The sequence below is a fragment of the Microcaecilia unicolor genome, chromosome 10 (genome assembly GCF_901765095.1).
Source record: "Microcaecilia unicolor chromosome 10, aMicUni1.1, whole genome shotgun sequence".
Taxonomy (NCBI): Eukaryota; Metazoa; Chordata; class Amphibia; order Gymnophiona; family Siphonopidae; genus Microcaecilia; species Microcaecilia unicolor.
In genome coordinates, this window is record NC_044040.1 from 210,008,894 (window position 1) to 210,031,456 (window position 22,563).

The window sequence follows — 22,563 nt, forward strand, 5'->3', positions numbered from 1 at the left end:
GCCAGAAGAGCCCATGTGTGAAAAATATAGTCATTCAGTGCTAGAATTGGTCCTGAAAATAATACATTGAACTTATGTGGTCTTATTTACTATACTGGGATAAAAATCAAGTTCTTATGAAATATAACCCCCTAGTGGTAGTACCATGAGATTACCAGCAGGGGTCTCTGGCACCATTTTGGGTGAAGGTGTTGGCAGGGAAGGAACAACCGGAGATCACTCCTGCCTGAACCACTAGACACCAAGCATTTTAAATAAGGTAGGTCCAGTGGGCCTTTGGGGGATTGAAGGATCTGGGGGGGGGGGGGGGGTCCTGCCTTTGAGGAGGGGAAGTTCCAGGTGTGGTGTCTGGTTGATGTGCCAATAGGTGGGGGAGGAGCTTGATTTGTGCGTGAGGGGGGAAGTGGGGCTTTTGGCATGGGGACACTCTGGCCTCTACTTTTACTGAAGTACGCCGCCCCTTTAACATTAGGCCCAGGCTTGGTGGTCCGATACTACTGGGCCCCTGGACTAATTCTGTTTACGAGGTGGTTCGCAATCAGTGTTATTCATTTGCCACTGGCACAAGCAGTCGGGAGAACACAGGTTGGTGACTCCCTTGGTAAATCAAGGTGTGGTAAAAGCCTACTATACCTTGATAACTCCCCCCCCCCCCTCAAAATGTCATCCAGAATCAACACTTATGCATGGAGTAACAAAAGACATCACCCCCATTTGAAGGACACATAAACATGTCACTATACAGCTCATTGTTGGGAAAAGTTGTCCAACAAAGCCTACAATTCCATATATTATTTTCATAACCATTCTTTTCTGCTATTATGTTCTCATCTTTGCAGGTAAGGCATATGAAGTTACACCACGTGTTAATTTTCAGTACACTAGTATTCTCCAATTTTTATTATTTGTATCGTGCACAGGATATTAAATGTGTTTCTGCCTTAGTAATGGAATTCTGCATACCAGGGATTCCGAACCCTGGTCCTGGAAGTACCCCAGCCAGTCAGGTTTTTAGGATATCCACAATGAATATTCATGAGAGAGATTTGCATACACTGTATCCTGAAAATCTGACTGGCTGGGGTTGGGATCCACTGCCATATTGCAATTGAACACTTATTACCTTATATGTATCAATGTATAGCACCGAACCTTCCGCTAATTAATTAAAAAATAATAGCATCTAGTCTTACAGGACCAGGGCTGGTCTTAGCAAGTCCGGGGCCCTGTGCAGACCAATTTGATGGGCACCTACCCTAGCTCCACCCCCACCCTAGCTCCAGGGCCGGCCATCCCCTCCGAGCTCCAGGGCTCCTCCCTCCTTCCCAGCTCCAAGGCCTCCCTCCCAGCTCCAAGGCTCCCCACCTTCCGAGGCCTCCCTCCCCTCCCTCTGAATTTTTAAAGTTACCTCCTCAGGTTACAGGCAGTGGCAGGAGTGAAAAGCTTGCGAGCTGCTCGGCGCTTCAGGAGCCTTCCTTTCCCTCTCTCAGCCGTGAGGGCGGGACCAGAGCTGAGAGAGGGAAAGGAAGGCTCCTGAAGAGCCGAGCACCTCACACGCTTTTCACTCCTGCCGCTGCCTTTAACCCGACGAGGTAACTTTTAAAATTCAGAGGGAGGGGGACTGGAACTCAGGCGGTCGGGGGCAGGGCCCCCTTGAGCGCGAGGCCCTATGCAGTCGCCTCACCCTAAGGCCGGCCCTGTACAGGACCAACATGAGCTCTGCGGTATTCACTTCACGCTCGCGGCTGATACCCTGTGATCATCTGTGCTGTGTAAATGCAGGTTCTAGTAGCTTCTAGCGCCCACATTTAGGGGCCCTTTTACAAAGGCGTGCTGAAAAACGGCCTGGGGTAGTGTAGACGTGTGTTTTAGGCATGCGCAGAATCATTTTTTTCAGTGCCCCTTCAAAAAAATGCCTTTTAAAAATTTTTGCCGAAAATGAATGTGCGGCAAAATGAAAATTGCCGTGTGTCCAGTTTGGGTTTGAGACCTTACCGCCAGCCATTGACCTAGCTCACGCGGTAACCGGGCAGTCATGACCTATGCGCGTCAAATGCCACTTGGCGTGCGCCCGATACGCGTGTCCGAAAATACATTTTTTTCGGACGCGCTTATCGGAAATTGCTACAAGAGCCACGCGGTGGTCGGGCAGTAAGTCCGTTTTGGCGTGCATTGGGTGCACGTAGACGCTAGTAATAGGGCCCCTTACTATTGGTCATCGGCCTGCTTGGGCCTATATAAGCAGTTAGCTGACTGTTATGTGTGACTTGGAGCAGATATAAATCCATTGGTGGTATGTTTTGAAGTATACGTGTATTACCATTACAAAACATGGAGTATACATGTATATTTTGAAGTTTGCCCAAAGCATACCAAGAACCCAGCCCTTGCAAATCTGGTATACCATCTGCATGTTGATACCTAGCACCTCTCTCAAATTCACTAAGATGAACAAACTTCTAGAAAAGACACAAAAACACTCAATGTGACCTAACTTACAGCAAAATAAGAATTTTCACAGCTAGAAATAGAAAATCTGTTCTAGGAAAAACTGGTAAATGAATAAACAAATCCATTCCTTCCATTTCTAATATCTTCTGTAATTTTTTTTTTGAAAGGCACCTTGGGTTGATGATGAATGTTGGATACATCGATAAATATCTGATCTTCTCTTTTCTATCCTAACAGCTTGTTTGCACACCTACTCTCTGGAGGGTTCATATTGTAATTATACTTTTTGTGCATTTTTCAGTATCATTTCTTGTAGAGGTAAGAAGCTATCTTTCCTTCTTTTTAATTAATTGCAAAAAGCTCCCCCTCCCCCATATACACCATGGAGAAAACAAGTATGCCAAGAGTCCAGTATACAGAAAGAAAAGGGGACAAGTTGCATTCTAATGATGCATTCAATTCTTTTCAGCACTAATGGCGTGATTTCCTTCTCTTACATTTGTTTATTTATTTTGACATTTATTATTTATTAGGATTTATTTACTGCCTTTTTGAAGGAATTCATTCAAGGCGGTGTACAGTAAGAATACTTCAAACATGAGCAATAGACAATTATAGCAGTAAAAAATATTCAAATAACAATACAAGGTATGGCATAGTATACTACTTACAATGTCAACACAATCCTGCTTATATTCAAAGGAGAAGGGCGGCCATCTTCCGACACAAATCGGGAGATGGCCGGCCTTCTCCTAAGGCTGGCCAAATCGGTATAATCGAAAGCCGATTTTGGCCGGCTTCAACTGCTTTCCGTCGCAGGGCCGTACAGAGTTTTAAGGGGGCGTATCGGCAGTGTACTGAAGGCGGGACGGGGGCGTGGTTAGGAGATGGCCAGCCTCGGCCGATAATGGAAAAAAGAAGGCCGGCTCTGACGAACATTTGGCCAACTTTACTTGGTCCTTTATTGTTCATGACCAAGCCTTGAAAAGGTGCCCGAACTGACCAGATGACCACCGGAGGGAATTGGGGATGACCTCCCCTTACTCCCCCAGTGGTCATTAATCCCCTCCCACCCCAAAAAAAATTAAAAACATTTTTTTGCCAGCCTCAAATGTCATACCCAGCTCCCTGACAGCAGTATGCAGGTCCCTGGAGCAGTGTTTAGTGGGTACTGCAGTACATTTCAGGCAGGTGGACCCAGGCCCATCCCCCCCTACCTGTTACACTTGTGGTGGTAAATGTGAGCCCTCCAAAACTCACCCGAAACCCACTGTACCCACATGTAGTTGTCCCCCTTCACCCATAAGGGCTATGGTAATGGTGTACAGTTGTGGTGAGTGGGTTTTGGGGGGGGGATTTGGGGGGCTCAGCACCCAAGGGAAGGGAGCTATGTACCTGGGAGCAATTAATGAAGTCCATTGCAGTGCCCCCTAGGGTGCCCAATTGGTGTCCTGGCATGTGGGGGGACCAGTGCACTACAAATGCTGGCTCCTCCCACGACCAAATGGCTTGGATTTGGCCAGATTTGAGATGGTCGGCCTCGGTTTCCATTATCGGCAAAAACTGAGGCCAGCCATCTCTAGGTCCGGTGATCTCAACATTTAGGTTGACCTAAATGTTGAGATTTGGCCAGCCCCAACTGTATTATCGAAACGAAAGATGGCCACCCATCTTGTTCGTTAGTACGGTTGGCTCTGTCCCTTCCCGGGGCTGTCCCCGGAGATGGCCGCCCTTAGAGATGGGCGCCCCCGTTCAATTATGGCCCTCAATGTGTAATAGAACATTTTAATTCACAGTGTAGGGTACAAGCAAAGGTGGAACATATAGGGCCCTGTTTACTAAGCAGTGTTATAGGCGCGTTAACCATGTACGTGTATTAACCATGTACGCGCCTACAATATCCCTATAGGCGCCTACATCATCAACGCACGCACTAAGTATAGGCGTGCTAAAAACACTAACGTACCCTAGCAAACAGGGCCCATAGGTAAGAGTAAGAGGAGTTAGAAAACAAGGGTAAGAGAGTATGAGCCCTGTCTGCTATTTTGACCAGACTGTAACTGCATATTGAAGTTATCTGGTGAAAGTTAAACCACTCTCCCTCATGCTTTTGTAATATTTTGAAACAGACATTGGGTGGCTGAATATTGACCCTATTATGTTCTTCTAAAAGAGATATCCTTATTGGAAGCCTTAAACATTACTGTGGTTCTCATTTCATAGGAAATCATCGTTGAAAACCGGGCACTCTGGGTCCTGTTAAAAAGAATGTTTCGACGCACTGAAAGCAGCCAGTATAAAAGGTTACGAAATACCTTGGATAAGGACCCAGAGTGGCCCCCACTGAACAAAACCGTCTATTGTTTTCCTGCCAGAGGTGAACCAGATGGTAACACTGAGGGTTATTACAACCCAGCGTATGATGGCACAGAGGAGATATTCACAGAGGATAACTGGTACAAGGACGATCAAATTTTGGACCAAAATGAAAGGGACTGTGTTACTTACTTGTAGCAAACAAATCTTTTATCGCATTATTTGCATATTTAAGATGTAATGTAGTGTGACTAATAAATGACATTAGAAAATGTATGAGTCATGGACAGCAAACTGTTATAATGCAATGTGATCTTTCCATCGCATTTGGTGGTCTTTTACAAAGCGTCGGTAAGGCCAACGCAGGCTTACCGAACGCTATAATGAGACTACTGCTGGCCCAACGCAACCGCCGGTGGTAGTTCAGCCCCAAGCGTGCTCCATTTCTGGGAGAAAATGGATGTCTGGGTGGCTTATATGCTAAAAGTACATAGAAGTTTAAAAAAAACATTTTAAAACCCACAAATAATATGTATCATACAATCAGGCTATGACAGAACTTGACCAACACGGAAGAGGATAGAACTATAATACAGATAGAATAGAAGAGAAGGGAAGAGGGTTAAGAGCACTCTACCAAAACCCTCATCCACACCCTTGTCACCTCTCGTTTAGACTACTGCAATCTGCTTTTTGCTGGCCTCCCACTTAGTCACCTCTCCCCTCTCCAGTCGGTTCAAAACTCTGCTGCCCGTCTCATCTTCCGCCAGGGTCGCTTTACTCATACTACCCCTCTCCTCAAGACCCTTCACTGGCTCCCTATCCGTTTTCGCATCCTGTTCAAACTTCTTCTACTAACCTATAAATGTACTCACTCTGCTGCTCCCCAGTATCTCTCCACACTCGTCCTTCCCTACACCCCTTCCCGTGCACTCCGCTCCATGGATAAATCCTTCTTATCTGTTCCCTTCTCCACTACTGCCAACTCCAGACTTCGCGCCTTCTGTCTCGCTGCACCCTACGCCTGGAATAAACTTCCTGAGCCCCTACGTCTTGCCCCATCCTTGGCCACCTTTAAATCTAGACTGAAAGCCCACCTCTTTAACATTGCTTTTGACTCGTAACCACTTGTAACCACTTGCCTCCACCTACCCTCCTCTCTTCCTTCCCGTTCACATTAATTGATTTGATTTGCTTACTTTATTTATTTTTTGTCTATTAGATTGTAAGCTCTTTGAGCAGGGACTGTCTTTCTTCTATGTTTGTGCAGCACTGCGTATGCCTTGTAGCGCTATAGAAATGCTAAATAGTAGTAGTAGTAGTAGTAGGTGCAGTCAATTAAGTACTGCTGTTGTGGGATGAGATGAAAAAATCAGGAATATGCATCTGTGAAAAGGAAGGTCTTAAGTTCTGTTTTAAATGTTGAAAGCAGAGTGTGGTTATGAAGGGATTGTGGTAGTTTATTCCAGAGTTCGGGGCCTTGGACCGAGAATATTGCTTTTCTAGTATGTTCATGTCTAATATCGAAAGATGGGATAACCAGTAAATTTTGAGAAGAGGATCGAAGAATATGATGATTGGAGTAAGTGGTCAGTAATCGTGAAACATATGATGGTTTGCTAGATGAATGAGGTTTGTAAACCAATAGTAGTATCTTTGTTAATAACGCGATAAAGGAATGGAAGCCAGTGAGCTGCTTTCAAAAATGGTTCTAGCTTAGTTGATAGAGAGCCAATATCTTTTGAACACACTGTCACTAAGGCATCCAAACAAACCAGTGCAGCCTAGATATTATCCAGTGTAACTATGGAAAGCGTCATTAATGTGGGTGCATGCCTTCCAGGGGTTCCAAAATGGTAACAAGAATGGAGACAGACTTGTATTCACCCCAGTCACATGAAGCCAGTCAGCCTCTCAGCCACTACACTGCCTTCAATACCCCGGGACACCAAGTCTGTAGTTGCACCATCGAAAGCAAAAAATGGAGGACCAGCCCCTGGCCACCCCTCCTCCAAGCATCAGCAATCCCCAAGCTGACCTATGCAACTGTTATCCTCTCTGCAAAGAAGTTGGTATGCTCTATAATTCAGGGCTTAAAGAGACTTCTTGCTCTAAGCAGGTCAGCGCCCTCAGCCTACCCATTGACAGACAGTGGAACAAGAATAGATAAGATCACGTAAGTTGAAATCAATGGCCACTGTCTAGGGCCCACCGATAGAGCTCTGAGTCTTCCCCGTGTGCTTTGAACACATCCTAGAGCTAAGGCAAATTGAATCAGGAGAAAAAGAGCAAAGCATGAGTGCAGCAACCAACATGTCTTTTCAAACTAAATGCCATCTTGGTTCTCCTCAGCTAAGATTTAATTCTAACAAATGCAAAAGTCATGCATTTTGGCTACAAACTCCAAGAGAATGGTACAGTATAGAGGGCAGTGTCGTAGCCAGATGTACAATTTTGAGTGGGCCTGATCCCAAACCTCCCCCTTGCTTTGCACTTGCTCACTGCCCCTCCCCTCAAATCCCTAACTTCAAAAATACTTGGGTTGGTGGGACCCCCCAAGCACTGTCAGTTGAAGACCTCCTCCTCCATCAGCCATATCATCTCCCAAGCTCAGTAGTTGGTGATAGTATCTCTGGGCTGCTGCACCACCAGCATGTTTTAGCACATGTGTGAAAACTCAACATGTGAAAGGAGCCAGTTGCAGCAGCAGCCCCAGTGAAATTGGCACCAACTGCCAAGCTTAGCAGATGGTCTTACAATCCCACCAGCCACAGTGAAGGTGTGGCAATTTTGGGTGGACCCCTACCCAGCTGGGCCCACCCATGGCTGTGCTACTGGGGAGGAGGGGGGGGGAGTATTTCTGTGAATGAAAGAAGAATGGAACCCTGAGGTACTCTATTTGAGGTGGCCAAACAGATAGAAAAGGTGACAACCGAAGCCAGAAGGATGCTTGGGTGTGTAGGGAGATAAATGGCGAGCATGAAAAAAAAAAAGGTGATAGTGCCTTTTTATAAGTCTCTGGTGAGACCTCATCTAGAGTAGTGTGTATAATTCCAGAGACTGCACATTCAAAAGGTTATGAAAAGAATGAAATTGGCCCAGGGGCAGCTACTAAAAAGGTAATTGTAAAGGTAAAAAGCATGGGCGTAGATTGGGGGGGCGGAGCGAGGGAGGGCATTGCCCCCCCAAATGACAACGACAACTTAGTCTTACACGAAGTCGCAGCGGTGAACTGGCGGCGGGCGGGGCGCCAATAGTAATTCATTGTGGTTATTCCCCAAAAAAGCCAGCTCTTATTCCCTTCCTTCCTTCCTCCATATTAGCATATTCATTTGCATATATATATATGCAAATGAATATGCTGATATGCTCCGCCCCATCCTTTGCCTCCCCCCCCAAATGAAACAGTCAAACTATGCCCATGGTAAAAAGGTATCATAAAGAATATAGGGACACACTTAAAGGTCTCAATATGTATACTTTGGGAGATATGATCGAGACATTTAAATACATCTACGGTATAAATGCACAGAAGGTGAGTGAGTCTCTTTCAATTGAAGGGAAGCTCTGGAATGAGAAGCCATAGGATGAAGGTGGAAGAAGATAGATTTAGGAGTAATCTATGGAAATATTTCTTTACAGAAATGATGGTGGATGTGTGGAAGAGCTTTCCAGTGGAGGAGCTAGAGATGAGTACTCTATCAGAATTCAAGGGCGCATGGGACAAGTACAGTAGATCTGTGAGGGAAAGGCAGTAGTATATTAACTTGACTGACTAGACAGAGAAGGATAGGAGGGGAGAACTATAACAGATAGGAAAGCGGGGAAAGCACATAGGAGTGGCCTAGTGGTTAGAGCACCCATCTTGACATCCAGAAGTGGTTGGTTTAAATTCCACTGCTGCTCCTTGTGATCTTGGGCAAATCACTTAACCCTCCATTGCCTCAGGTACAAAATTAAGATTGTGAGCCCTCCAGGGTCAGCAAAATACCCAGTGTACCTGAATATAACTCACCTTGAGCTACTACTGAAAAAGGTGTGAGCAAAATCCAAATAAATAAAATATCTATCTATAATACGGCTCACCTGTAGCAAAACATCTGAGATTTTGATTGCTCTCCTGGCCATAGGAAATTCTATATAGTGCGACTAGAGTTCTACATGCAAATTTGGGCGTATTCTGATTTGTGTGTAAAACACAATTACTTAACAAGCCAATCAGCTCTGATAATTGGATGTTAACAAGCAATTATTGACACTAATTAGAATTTACATGCACTACTCACTAAATGTAATCTATAAAGTAGTCTGTGTAAATTCTACTGCATGGATCTCAAAAATAGGCGTGCTCATGGGAGGAGCCCGGGCAGGGTCATGGGTGTTCCTAACATTTGCACACAGTATTATAGAATAACCCGTTCCATGCCTAAAGTTACTTGTGGGCATTTATACCAGCTTTCATTGAAAGAAAATGTTTTTCTCAATGTGGAAACCCAAACGCGTGAAACCATTCTTCCCGAGGGAAATATTTTGTAACCTGATACAATCAATGGTACTAAGCCACGCAGACTACAGTAATGGAATCTATGCGGGATGCAAAGATCAAATCATTAAAAAAAACTTCAGACTGCCCAAAACACAGCAGCCGGGCTTATATTTGGAAAAACGCGTTTTGACAGCGCCAAACCACTCCGAGAAAAACTGCACTGGCTACCAATCAAAGAACGTATCACTTTCAAAATCTGCACGACTGTTCATAAAATTATTTACGGCGATGCACCTGGATACATGACAGACCTTATTGACCTGCCAACCAGAAACACCACAAAATCTGCACGATCATACCTAAGCCTCCACTACCCAAGCAGCAAAGGACTCAAATACAAATCCACCTATGCAACCAGCTTTTCATACCTAAGCGCACAACTATGGAACGCAGTGCCAAAAATAGTAAAAACTATGCCAGACCACCTTAATTTTCGGAAACCACTAAAAACAGACCTATTCAAAAGAGCATACCCCTCCGACCCAACATAAAAATACATGGACACTTGCGACACAATGCAACCAAAGACCGTAAAGGACATTACCTGACTCTTCCTCCCCCCGCCCTCTCTAAGTTCCCCCCAATTGTACCTACCATACATGTACCTTATCTACCACAATATCACCTTGTATTCATTCACACCATGTATTTGTTCAGACCGGAATCGGCTAACGCCGTTAACGGTAAATATGTAAGCCACATTGAGCCTGCAAAAAGGTGGGAAAATGTGGGATACAAATGCAACAAATTAATTAATTAATTGTCGTAAATGGCTGTGCCTCAATTTTAGTCGCATGGACAGTGCTACACGTACTAACTTTAAGTGCAGTTTATAAAATACGCATAGGTGTGTTTCCCATCGACGCTGATTTTTTTTCAGTTCCAGATATAGAATCTGGTCCAAAAGTTCAAAAAACATACTCGCAGCATGCACTATGGTAAGGTATTAAAGGGGCTGCACTGCTCCTTACACTGACCTGCCTTCTCCACCAAGGGATAAATGGTGGCCAAGTGAGCCCTTCAGCCCCCTCACAGATTGATAAATCATTGGTGACTGAGGGGGTCTTTTACTAAGGCGTGCTCGCGTTTTTAGCGCACGCTAAAATTGGGTACACGCTAAACGTTAGAGATGCCCGTAGGAATGCATTGGCGTCTCTAACATTTAGAATGCGCCCAATTTTAAAAACATGAGCACGCCTTAGTAAAAGGGGGTCTGAGTGGGCTTCTTTGCATGTACCCTCTCCCTAATCCGCAACATTATGCTGCCCTACCCTTGACTATATAAGGGCCAAATCCTCTGATGTACCCCCAAATAGCAGCTGTTCCTCATGGAGACAGGCATCGAGTAATCTCCTGTTTAGCAATGCAGAGCGTTGACCATAGCACCAGGACATGGATACGACCAAAACCATCATACGCTTAAAATCAGTCTAGCAAAATTTTAAAAAATGCAGAAATAGAATTCTTTGAAATGTTATTATTATTATTAACATTTGTATAGCGCTACCAGACACACGCAGCGCTGAACACCTGACACACAGAGAGACAGTCCCTGCTCAATAGAGCTTACAATCTAAAAGTAATACAGACAGACAAGACAATTAAGGGTGAGGGAAGTACTGGGTGAGAAGGAACAAGGGGAGGGCAATTGAGAACTGTCTAGGAGCCAAAACATTCCATCTAGAATCTCCAATAGTAGCAACATTCCTTGTAGAATCTCAATAGTAGCAACATTCCATCTAGAATCTCCAATAGTAGCAACATTCCATGTAGAATCTCAATAGTAGCAACATTCCATCTAGAATCTCCAATAGTAGCAACATTCCATGTAGAATCTCCAATAGTAGCAACATTCCATGTAGAATCTCCAATAGTAGCAACATTCCATGTAGAATCTCAATAGTAGCAACATTCCATCTAGAATCTCCAATACTAGCAACATTCCATGTAGAAGCCTGTCCTTGTGTATCCGCGTTGCTCATCTGCAAGGCAGGCTTCTACATGGAACGTTATTATTATTAACATTTGTATAGCGCTACCAGACACACGCAGCGCTGAACACCTGACACAGAGAGACAGTACCTGCTCGATAGAGCTTACAATCCAAAAATACAGACAGATAAGACAATTAAGGGCGAGGGAAGTACTGGGTGAGTATGAAACAAGGGGAGGGCAATTGAGTAGAGGCTAGGAGCCAAAAGCAGTGGTGAAAAGGTGGGTTTTCAGCATAGATTTGAAAACAGGTAGAGATGGAGCTAGACGTACAGGCTCAGGAAGTCTATTCCAGGCATAAGGTGCCGCGAGGGAAAAAGAACAAAGCCTGGAGTTAGCAGTGGAGGAGAAGGGGGTTGACAAGAGGGATTTGTCCAGTGAGCGGAGTTCACGGGGAGGAATGTAGGGAGAGATGAGAGTGGAGAGGTAATGGGGGGGCTGCAGAGTGGATGCATTTAAAGGTCAGTAAGAGAAGTTTGAACTGTATGCGGAAGCAGACAGGGAGCCAGTGAAGTGTCTTGAGGAGTGTGCTAATGTGGGTATAACGATTTTGGTGGAAAATAAGTCGTGCTGCAGAATTTTGGACAGACTGGAGAGGAGAGAGATGGCTGAGCGGAAGACCAGTGAGAAATAAATTGCAATAATCCAAGCGGTTTTGGATAAAGGTTCTGGTAGCGTTTTCAGAAAGGAAGGGCCGGATTTTGCTAATGTTGTAGATAAAGAAACGATAGGTTTTGGCGATCTGTTGAATATGGGCAGAGAAGAACAGAGAGGAATCAAAGGTGACTCCAAGGTTACAAGCTGAGGAGACAGGGAGGATGTGAGAGCCATTAACAGAGATAGAGAAAGGGGGAAGAGGGGAGGTGGGTTTAGGGGGAAAAATGAGAAGTTCAGTTTTAGTCATGTTTAGCTTCAGATGGCGTTGAGACATCCAAGCAGCAATGTCAGACAAGCAGGATGAAATTTTTTCCTGGATTACGGTTGAGATTTCAGGGGTGGAGATGTAGATCTGAGAGTCATCTGCATAAAGATGGTATTGAAAGCCATGAGATGAAATCAGGGTACCAAGGGAAGAGGTATAGATGGAGAAAAGGAGGGGGTCCAAGGACAGAACCCTGGGGGACACCAACTGAAAGCGGGATGGAAGTTGAGGAGGAACGCCCAGTGAACACTGAAAGTGCGAAGTGAGAGGTAAGAGGAGAAATTTAGATTGAAAGTGCAAAACTTGGGTGGAGGGGGCGGAGCAAGCTGGCGGCAGCAACATCACCTCGCGAGTAACATCGAGTAGTCAGCAGGAGCACAAACCCTTTCTCTATTACCTAAAAAAAATTGTTTTACCTCTAAAGAAATATGCCGCATACAAAGAGAAAGGCGTTTGTTAGAGCTGCGGCCCAGGCAGCTCTAACTTCTACACCTACCCAGCAGACGCTCGATAGTTTTCTCGTGAGAACCGCGACGACGGCGTTTGGAGGTCCCGCTGAGTTTACAGCGCCAGGAGAGGCTGACCTCTTAGGACAGGATATTTCGTTGTCCCCTCCAACGCGATCTCAACCGCCACAACCGACTGGGGTCGATTATGGAGGCGACCCGCAAAACCGCGATGACGGCAAAGCGGCGAGTCAACTGGGCCCCATAGCGATTTCCCCAGTCGAAGCCTGTGTTTCATCTAAGGCTCAGAAAGTGCCGGTATCACTCGAGGCTATATGGGAGACACTTCAGATGGTCTTAACCTCAACTAGCAAGATCGACTCTCTTGTGAGTAACGTTCAGACTTTGTCTAAAGACCTTACAGCAATGAAAAATGAAGTCTCAGAAAGAATGAAACATTTATCTGATGAAAATGTAAAAATGAAAGAAGTTTCAGCAAAGTTTATACAAGATAATACATTGATTCATACCAGATTGGAGTATTTTGAAAACTACAACAGGAGGCTCAATTTGCGTTTGTTGAATTTTCCAAGAACTTTAGTTTATTCTCCTTTGGATATTTTCAAACGATATTTGATGGAAAATTTGAAATTTACAGAAGATAAAATACCTCCACTTAATAAAGTATATTATTTGCCAGCAAGAAAATTGAAAGATGGCCCCCAGGAACTATTACAAACAGAACCTGATTTAAATGTTTCGGAATTATTAGAATCATCCTTGACAGAAATAACTGAAAGACAAACTCTTTTAGTATCCTTTATTTTTCAACAGGACCTGGAACTGGTTAGAAAAACAGCATTAAAGCATTTACAAACCCCATTTTATGGGAAAAAAGTACTAGTCTTTCCAGATGTCACTAAACAGACTCAGGCTAGACGGAAAGAGTTTTTGGCATTAAGATCTGCAACATTAGCCATGGGAGCCTCTTTTAATCTCAATTATCCATGTAAATGCAATGTGAAATATTTAGGGGTTAAATATGTATTTTTTGTTTCTGAGCACTTGAAACAGTTTATTACACAGAAAAAGGTTTTATAATTTATGTTGGAGTTCAGTAGGTCTGATTAGCCTTGGAAAAAGAGACTAATGAAAAAGTAAAATGCGCGGTATAATACTGTTAAGCCTTTACCTCTTATTTTTGAAAGATATTTGAAACTAATCTCCTGAGTAGTACTAAGGTCCAGCCCCTTCAATTCGGGGTCTAATACAAGTTGATAATCTATAATTTTCTTATTTAATTTTTTCTTTAGAGAAAATTGCCTGTAACCTGTTAAACTGCTTTACTTGTTCAAGATATATTCTTGTAAATTAATGAAAATGATAAATAAAGAATTAAAAAAAAGAAAGTGCAAAACTTTTCACTTCACTGTGCTGTCAGCCTTAACTGTGTCTTGCGTAACACTCGATTTATTCTCTGGGACATCTTCCGCCAAGCTTTAGCCTTGAATCCCTTTTCTTTCCTCTGTGCCAGATATTTCATCATGGCACTTATGAAAAATAATAATAATAATAATAAATTACAAAGCTATATTTCCTGAACAAAATGTACCAGCTCAGGCCAGTATGTGTTTTTATTTTCTGTCATCGTTTCTGTGTGTGATCCGCTAAATAGTTCTGTATATTAAGAACCCATTAGATGAAGAGTCACCTGCAGATTTCATTCTTGCATCAGTTCTGTCAAATTAATTTTGTTTGGCTTAGAGGAGTGAAATGTAAGCTTTTCATAATTTATACCAGGAACGACCTTTCTTGGACCAGGGCACAGTATATGGAGGAAGTAAGTGGGAGGGAGTGAGTGATACAAAAGCACCAATATCCGGGGCCCTTTTTTAAAGGTGTGCCAAAATAATGGCTTGCAGTAGTGTGGGTGTGTGTATTGGACTCACGTTGGACCACTTATCCACTGCGTCTGGAATAAAAAGGGGGGTTTGGGGGCCGGGAATTGGAGGTTCGGCAAAATTAAAACCAGCACGCGTCTATTTATGGTCTGAGGATTAACGCCACCCATTGACTTAGCGGTAAGGGCTCACACGTTACCCATGTGGTAACCGTCCAGCACGTGCCAACTGCTAATTACCGCCGGGAACACTCCCATAGGTACATAAGTAATGCCACACTGGGAAAAGACCAAGGGTCCATCGAGCCCAGCATCCTGACCACGACAGCAGCCAATCCAGGTCAAGGGCACCTGGTGAGCTTCCCAAACGTACAAACATTCTATACATGTTATTCCTGGAATTGTGGATTTTTCTTTTTTTTTTTTTGTTACATTTGTACCCCGTGCTTTCCCACTCATAGCAGGTTCAATGCGGCTTACATATTATATACAGGTACTTATTTGTACCTGGGGCAATGGAGGGTTAAGTGACTTTCCCAGAGTCACAAGGAGCTGCAGTGGGAATCGAACCCCAAGTCCATTTAGTAGTGGTTTATGGACTTGTCCTTTAGGAAACCGTCTAACCCCTTTTTAAACTCTGCCAAGCTAACCACTTTCACCACGTTCTCCGGCAACGAATTCCAGAGTTTAATTATGTGTTGGGTGAAGAAATATTTTCTCCGATTTGTTTTAAATTTACTACACTGTAGTTTCATCGCATGCCCCCTAGTCCCAGTATTTTTGGAAAGCGTGAACAGACGCTTCACATCCACCTGTTCTACTCCACTCATTATTTTATATACCTCTATCATGTCTCCCCTCAGCCATCTCTTCTCCAAGCTGAAAAGCCCTAGCCTCCTTAGTCTTTCTTCGTAGGGAAGTCGTCCCATCCCCGCTATCATTTTCGTCGCCCTTCGCTGCACCTTTTCCAATTCTACTATATCTTTCTTGAGATGCGGCGACCAGAATTGAACACCATGGAGCGATACAACGGCATTATAACATCCTCACACCTGTTTTCCATACCTTTCCTAAAAATACCCAGCATTCTATTTGCTTTCGTAGCCGCAGCAGCACACTGAGCAGAAGGTTTCAGTGTATTATCGACGACGACACCCAGATCCCTTTCTTGGTCCGTAATTCCTAACGTGGAACCTTGCATGACGTAGCTATAATTCAGGTTCTTTTTCCCCCACATGCATCACCTTGCACTTGCTCACATTAAATGTCATCTGCCATTTAGCCGCCCAATCTCCCAGTCTCGTAAGGTCCTTCTGTAATTTTTCACAATCCTGTCGCGAGTTAACGACTTTGAATAACTTTGCGTCATCAGCAAATTTTATTACCTCGCTAGTTACTCCCATCTCTAAATCATTTATAAATATATTAAAAAGCAGCGGTCCTAGCACAGACCCCTGAGGAACCCCACTAACTACCCTTCTCCATTGTAAATACTGCCCATTCAACCCTACTCTCTGTTTCCTATCCTTCAACCAGTTTTTAATCCACAATAGGACATTTCCTCCTATCCCATGACCCTCCAATCTCCTCTGTAGCCTTTCATGAGGTACCTTGTCAAACGCCTTCTGAAAATCCAGATACACAATATCAACCGGCTCCCCTTTGTCCACATGTTTGTTAACTCCTTCAAAGAATTGAAGTAAATTGGTCAGGCAAGATTTCCCCACACAAAAGCCGTGCTGACTTGGTCTCAGTAATCCATGTCCTCGGATGTGCTCTGTAATTTTGTTTTTGATAATAGCCTCTACCATTTTCCCTGGCACTGACGTCAGACTCACCGGTCTATAATTTCTCGGATCTCCCCTGGAACTGTGATAGACAATAAAAAATAATTGTCTACTCAGAAACATAACCAGATCATCTCGAAAATACCTAAACCTCCACTATCCAAACTGCAAAAAAATTGAATACAAAACAACCTATGCGTCCAGCTTCTCCTATACAAGCACACAATTATGGAACGCACTACCAAAAGTTGTAAAGACAACCTACGACCACCTAAACTTCAGGAAATCATTAAAGACCTATGTGTTCAAAAAGGCATACCCCGTTGACCCAACATAAATGCCTGCACTCTGGAACACAACATAACCAAAGCTTGTACTGGACACTAAATAATCTTTCCTCTCCTTGATTCCCATTGCAACTGAAGCATATGTTCCTCACTCAACCATAATAACACCTGTATTTGTTTCTTTACTGGACTGGCGAATGCCTCTACGGTGGTACTATGTAAGCCACATTGAGCCTGCAAATAGGTGGGAAAATGTGGGTACAAATGTAATAAATAAATAAATCTACGCACTGCAATTTACATCACGTTTTCATTGGTGTAAATGGAGGCGTGTAGTTTTAGGCACTGGGATATCAACTAAGCGTATACTATATACCACGCCTAAATACGCTTATAGAATATGTCTAGTTGGCATTGATTTCTGCACCAACTTTCTAGTCACCATATGTATGATCTCCCCCATAAGGGCTGAATATCATCTTAAGTGGTTATGTGACAGCTGGGGATATTCAAAGCTGAACCCACACCGGACCCTGGCTTTGACCATCTTGTAATAACTCCGTCAGCGGCGAGCATGCTAAATCAATTTCACATGTGTTTAACCTATGAATTAATGTGTGTTGATTAATGCAACTTACAAAAGTTCTGTGTGTTAAAAATTCTTTAAGAAAATGAAAGTGTGAGGGAGCCCAAGATGGCATTGGAGTAGTACTTAGGGAGAGCCTGGGCTTGGCGAGTGACATGTCACTCCGATGTTGAGGAGGACTTGAACTATAGCATACGAATGAGTGTACCAGTGAAGTGAACTTGGGAGGGTCCTCTCTACCCCTCCCCAGGATATACAAGCAGCAGCGTCAGAAGGTGCTCCAGCACAGCATCTGTAGGACGTTATCTGCTGCCAAGGTGAAGCAACTTCTCCCATGAGCAAACTGAGGCCAGTGAGCCAAGAGGAGTACCAAGTGAGGTCCAGGCTATGGAAGGATCAGCAGTGGAAGGCCTGCAGTAGTAGAACAGGAAAGAAGGTCGTTTTCAAAAAAGAAAAACGTCTTATCTTTTTTTTCGTAAATACTATGGACGTTTTGTGATTTGGACATTTTTTTTGTCCATTTTCAAAAAAAACGTCCAAGTGCAAAATGTACAAAATCAAACCAACATTTTTAGTAGACTGGTCCCCCTGACATCCCAGGACAGCAATAAGGCACCCTAGGGGGCACTGCAGTGGACTTTATAAAATGCTCCCAGGTACACATCTGACCATTGCTCCCTTACTTGGTCTGCTGAGCCCTCCCAAACCCACTACCCCCAACTGTACGCCACTACCATAGCCCTTACGGGACAGACCCCGGCACCGGGTCCCCCTTGGAGGCCGGCCCTGGTGGAATCATGCCCCCCGCCCTCCTCTTAGCGGCCCTGCCTCAACCCAACTTTATCGTTTATCATTTATTTGTTTTGCCATACTGTCACTTATCACCAAGCAAGTCAGAACAGTTTACAGAGTAAATCATACAATAAAATTAAAAAACAATAAAATTAAATGAAATGGGTAATGCCATTAAAAGATAGGAAAGAACAAACAAATCATCCATTCCAGAGAACAACATAAACGGACAACTCATAAGCCAGTCATTCATAATACAATGCACAAACCTCTTTGCGATTATCTAGGAACCTGTGCAACCTACCATCTAAAATACAGTAACTTTAGACGATGAAAGCTAAGTTTTTCAATGCTGTACGAAAAAGGGCATATGATATTTCTAGTCTAATCGGTTGTGGTAAAGAATTCCACAATGCAGGAGATAGAAAATAAAAAGTAGACGTGCGGGTTGATTCCCATGGTGGAGGTAAGACCAATCTATTATCTGTTAACGAGCGAAGAATATGATCAGGTATATATGGGATAGTCAAGGTTGCAAGGTAAGATGGAGTAGCATTATGAACTGCCTTATATGTAAGAACCTTAAATTTCACTCTAGATTTGATCGGGATCCAGTGGAGATGTTGAGGGGTAGCCCTATCGTATCTGGAGGCCCGGCAGATGAAAAGGGCCGCAGTATTCTGAATAGTTTGAAGTCATTTCAGATTAGTTTTTCTAATACCAACATAGATAATATTACAGTAGTCATAACGTGTTGTAATATAGGCATATGACAGAATCCGTAAGGACTCTTGATCTATGGCGTTTCTGACTGAATGTAACTGTCGAAGATAATAAAATGATTTTTTCAACACATCCAAAATCTGACAACTGAAAGAGAGAGCGGAGCCTATAACCACTCCTAAATATCTGAAAGAGGTTACTGGGGTGATCTGTCTATCAAATCATGTGGGAATTATTGATGGTACTGAACCATGTCCTGTTATCCAGGAGGCGATAGTCTTATCCAGGTTTAAAACCAGATGGTGTTCAGAAAGCCATCTGGCAACCGCATGGAGACAGACCTGGATCGGTTTCAATTCAATGGGGAAGGATTCACAAGACGCTGGTTATATTTAGACTATTAGAAGACACGTCCACCAAAGAGTTGCCAACAGGAGAACTAGTACGTCTAAGAACGGGCAAATAATATATTTTATGTAAAGGTGGAAGTTCAGAGTCAGAATACTTAAATTTTTCGTTCAGGAATCTATAAAATGAATCTTTAGGTGTAGCTGTCAAAATCTTTGGAAAATTCAGAAATCGCAAGTCTAAATGTCTAGTAAAGTTATCTAAATTCTCTGTCTTCTGCTGTAATATAAGTTTATCCTGAACCTAAGTCATTTGAGTACTCTTTCTGAAATTGAAACTGTAACAAGTTCAACTTATCTGAGTATTCAACTCCTCTTCGCATTTGGCAATCCTCTGAACAAGGGGATAAATTTCCGCACATACCTTGTAAATAGAATCTAATGCTATCTATATGGTATTGAGGGTCACTTCTGAGGGTCTCGTCAAGGGTGGGACTGCTGGAATTGCCCCTACGCCCAACAGACTCTCTACCAATCCACCGCTTGGCTGAAGGATTTGAATCCCTTCCCTGTTTGCGTCAAGCAACGCTGACTCTGTAGCTTGATGCGAGCTCAATGCCACGGGGTCTAGTGGTTGCGGGGGAGGTGCTGGTCCAGTGGGGCTGAGTGAAACCTCGCTCCCAAGGCCTGACGCTTTCTTCACTGCAGTGGCGTATCTAGGTTGGTTGCCACCCAGGACAGGTCGCCGCTGCGCTCCTCCCGAGGCACGTCAGCCCCGAAGCACATCACCCCCTCCATCCTTCCTCCTAGCAAGGAGAGGCACGAAGCAGTCATCTGACTGTCGATTCTGCCGGTCCCCTGCCCTGGACAAGGGCAAGAGCAAATCATACCTGCATCTTCACTGTGCAGCCATCTTGGATCTCTCTGGTTCTGCTGCCCATTTTTGAGAACCATTTATAGAATCCCCCTCCCCTCCCCATCCCCAAGGCAATTTTCAAAGGAAAAGTGCATGGATGCACTCCTTGTGAAAACTGGTGCAAAGCTCAGGGGTAAAAAGTATGTGTGGATTTTGCCCTAGTGCAGACATCTTGAAAGTATCCCCTTAACCAAGTCACCCTGACAGTGCATTAATGGTAAATAATGTTCATCAATGGTGTTTTGCTGTTAGGGGCCCTTGTACTAAGCAGAGGTAAGTAAGCCCATTGAAGGTTTACCATGCGCCAATCTGGAGCTACCGCCGGCCCAACACGGGCACCGGTGGTGTTCCACCCCCAGCACATGGTATTTCCGGTGCTAACGGAAATATTTAAAAAATATTTCCGAAGGGGGTTACACGGCGATAATCGGGCAGTGCCACGCGCTACCCAGTTACCACCAGGTTAGGGTGAGGGCCCTTACCTCCACCTCAAAGGGTGGCGGTAAGTGCTTCCCTCCCTCCCCCCCCCCCCCCCCCCACACCTCATGGCCACATGGTAAGAGCAATCTTACTGCATGGCCATGTCTTTTTTCGGCCTTTTTACCCGCTGTGGTAAAAAGGGCCTCAGTGCGCTGCAGAAACGGCCCCTGCCGCTCACGCAGGGCCCTTTTTACCACAGCTTAGTAAAAAAGGGCCCATTAGTAAATGACCCTCAGACTTTCTAGCACATGGAACTTTTACAGCACATGGGGAGTTAATTTTTCATTATTATTATTAACTCCGGATAGTTAAATTCAGAGGGTGTGTTCTTTGAGAAAAAAAATCTGTGACAGGAGGAAGTGTAGTAACTATGATTGATTGCCACACATACCGTTAAAAGGAGTCTAATCTGCAGCTCTCGAGTAAGGAATCTCTTCAGCTTCACGAGAACACCGACTCCAAACCAACTATAATTTATGGGGGAAACCAACAAGAAGGGTTATCATGCATTACTCAACCCAGGAGAAGAAAATGAGATGGTAAGAGATTGTTCACTCAGTTTATCACTATTTATTTTCGTTTGGTCCATGCCTTTTTCTGCTGTCCCCTGTCCCCAGATGTTTCCGACATCAGGAGAATTAATAGTAATAATAAACAGGCAGTTCTTTGTTGTTCGACCTTTCAGCTGACTTTGACAGTTAAGCAAACTGGGTGAAATAGGAATAACAAGTGTCGCTTTGGATTGGTTTCAGAAATCTCTTGTTGACAAAATGTATGTTGTAAAAAAGAATGGTATATCTTCTCAGGCTTGGCAAACATCTTGCAGGGTGCCTCAGGGTCTCCCCTTGCTGTCACCATAGTAACTTGAGTAACCTAGTAGATGACGGCAGAGAAAGACCTGTACGGTCCATCCAGTCTGCCCAACAAGATAAACTCATATGTGTTACACACGCCCAGGTTTTATTTAATATTTGTATGCTTTCCCCAGCTCAGTTTTTTATTAAAGTTAAGGGTGAATATCTATATTCTTACATGGATGACATCTCTGTACTGCTGATCTACACTCAACAGAATTAAAGATATAATTTTATAACTGTAATTTAAAAAGTGGGCTCTTTCTAATACGGCACGACTTATTTTCCGCCAGAATCGTCATACCCACACTAGCCCACTCCCCAAGTCACTTCACTGGCTCCCTGTCCGATTCCGCATTCAGTTCAAACTTCTCTTACTGACCTTTAAATGCATCCATTCTGCAGCCCCCCCATTACCTCTCCGCTTTCGTCTCTCCCTACATTCCTCCCCGTGAACTCCGCTCGTCCCCCTTCTCCTCCACTGCTAACTCCAGGCTTCGTTCCTTTTCTCTCGCGGCACCTTATGCCTGGAATAGACTTCCTGGACCTATACGTCTAGCCCCATCTCTACCTATTTTCAAATCTATGCTGAAAACCCACCTTTTCACTGCTGCTTTTGGCTCCTAGCCACTACTCAATTGCCCTCCCCTTGTCCCTTCCCTCCTTCTCAACCAGTACTTCCCTCACCCGTAACTGTCTTGTCTGTCTGTATTACTTAGATTGTAAGCTCTATTGAGCAGGGACTGTCTCTTTGTGTCAGGTGTTCAGCGCTGCGTGCGTCTGGTAGCGCTATACAAATGCTAATAATAATAATACGTTAAAGTTGAGCACTACTAAAACTAGGATTGTATGATTTAGTCAGTACAAACAAATATTACAAGGTTTAAATTAATTTTTATGAGTGGGAAGATCAATCAAAGTACTGGGAATAAGTACTACTACTACTTAACATTTCTAAAGCGCTACTAGGGTTACGCAGCGCTGTACAATTTAACATAAAAGGACAGGCCCTGCTCAAAGGAGCTTACAATCTAAAGGACAAGTGAGTAGACGATACGATGGGTGCAGTCAATTTGGGGCAGTCCGGATATCCTGAAGGTAAGAGTTAGGTGCCGAAGGCAGCATTGAAGAGGTGGGCTTTAAGCAGAGACTTGAAGATGGGCAGGGAGGGGGGTTGACGTAGGGGCTCAGGAAGGTTGTTCCAGGCATAGGGTGAGG

General features: G+C 44.0%; 2 protein-coding genes across 2 annotated transcripts in view; both read left to right on the top strand.

Annotated features, from left to right (window-relative positions):
• LOC115478403 (probable cation-transporting ATPase 13A4) overlaps positions 1 to 4,965 on the top strand; it is a 74,144-nt gene extending 69,179 nt beyond the window's left edge. The window contains exons 28-29 of the mRNA XM_030215704.1: positions 2,689 to 2,769; positions 4,675 to 4,965. Coding sequence (XP_030071564.1) covers positions 2,689 to 2,769; positions 4,675 to 4,965 — 372 coding nt within the window. The remainder of the gene's footprint in view (positions 1 to 2,688; positions 2,770 to 4,674) is intronic.
• Positions 4,966 to 20,923: 15,958 nt separating this feature from the next.
• LOC115478402 (probable cation-transporting ATPase 13A4) overlaps positions 20,924 to 22,563 on the top strand; it is an 84,725-nt gene continuing 83,085 nt past the window's right edge. Inside the window, exon 1 of the mRNA XM_030215703.1 lies at positions 20,924 to 21,030. Within this exon, the coding sequence (XP_030071563.1) occupies positions 20,968 to 21,030 (63 nt within the window). The 5' untranslated portion in view covers positions 20,924 to 20,967. The remainder of the gene's footprint in view (positions 21,031 to 22,563) is intronic.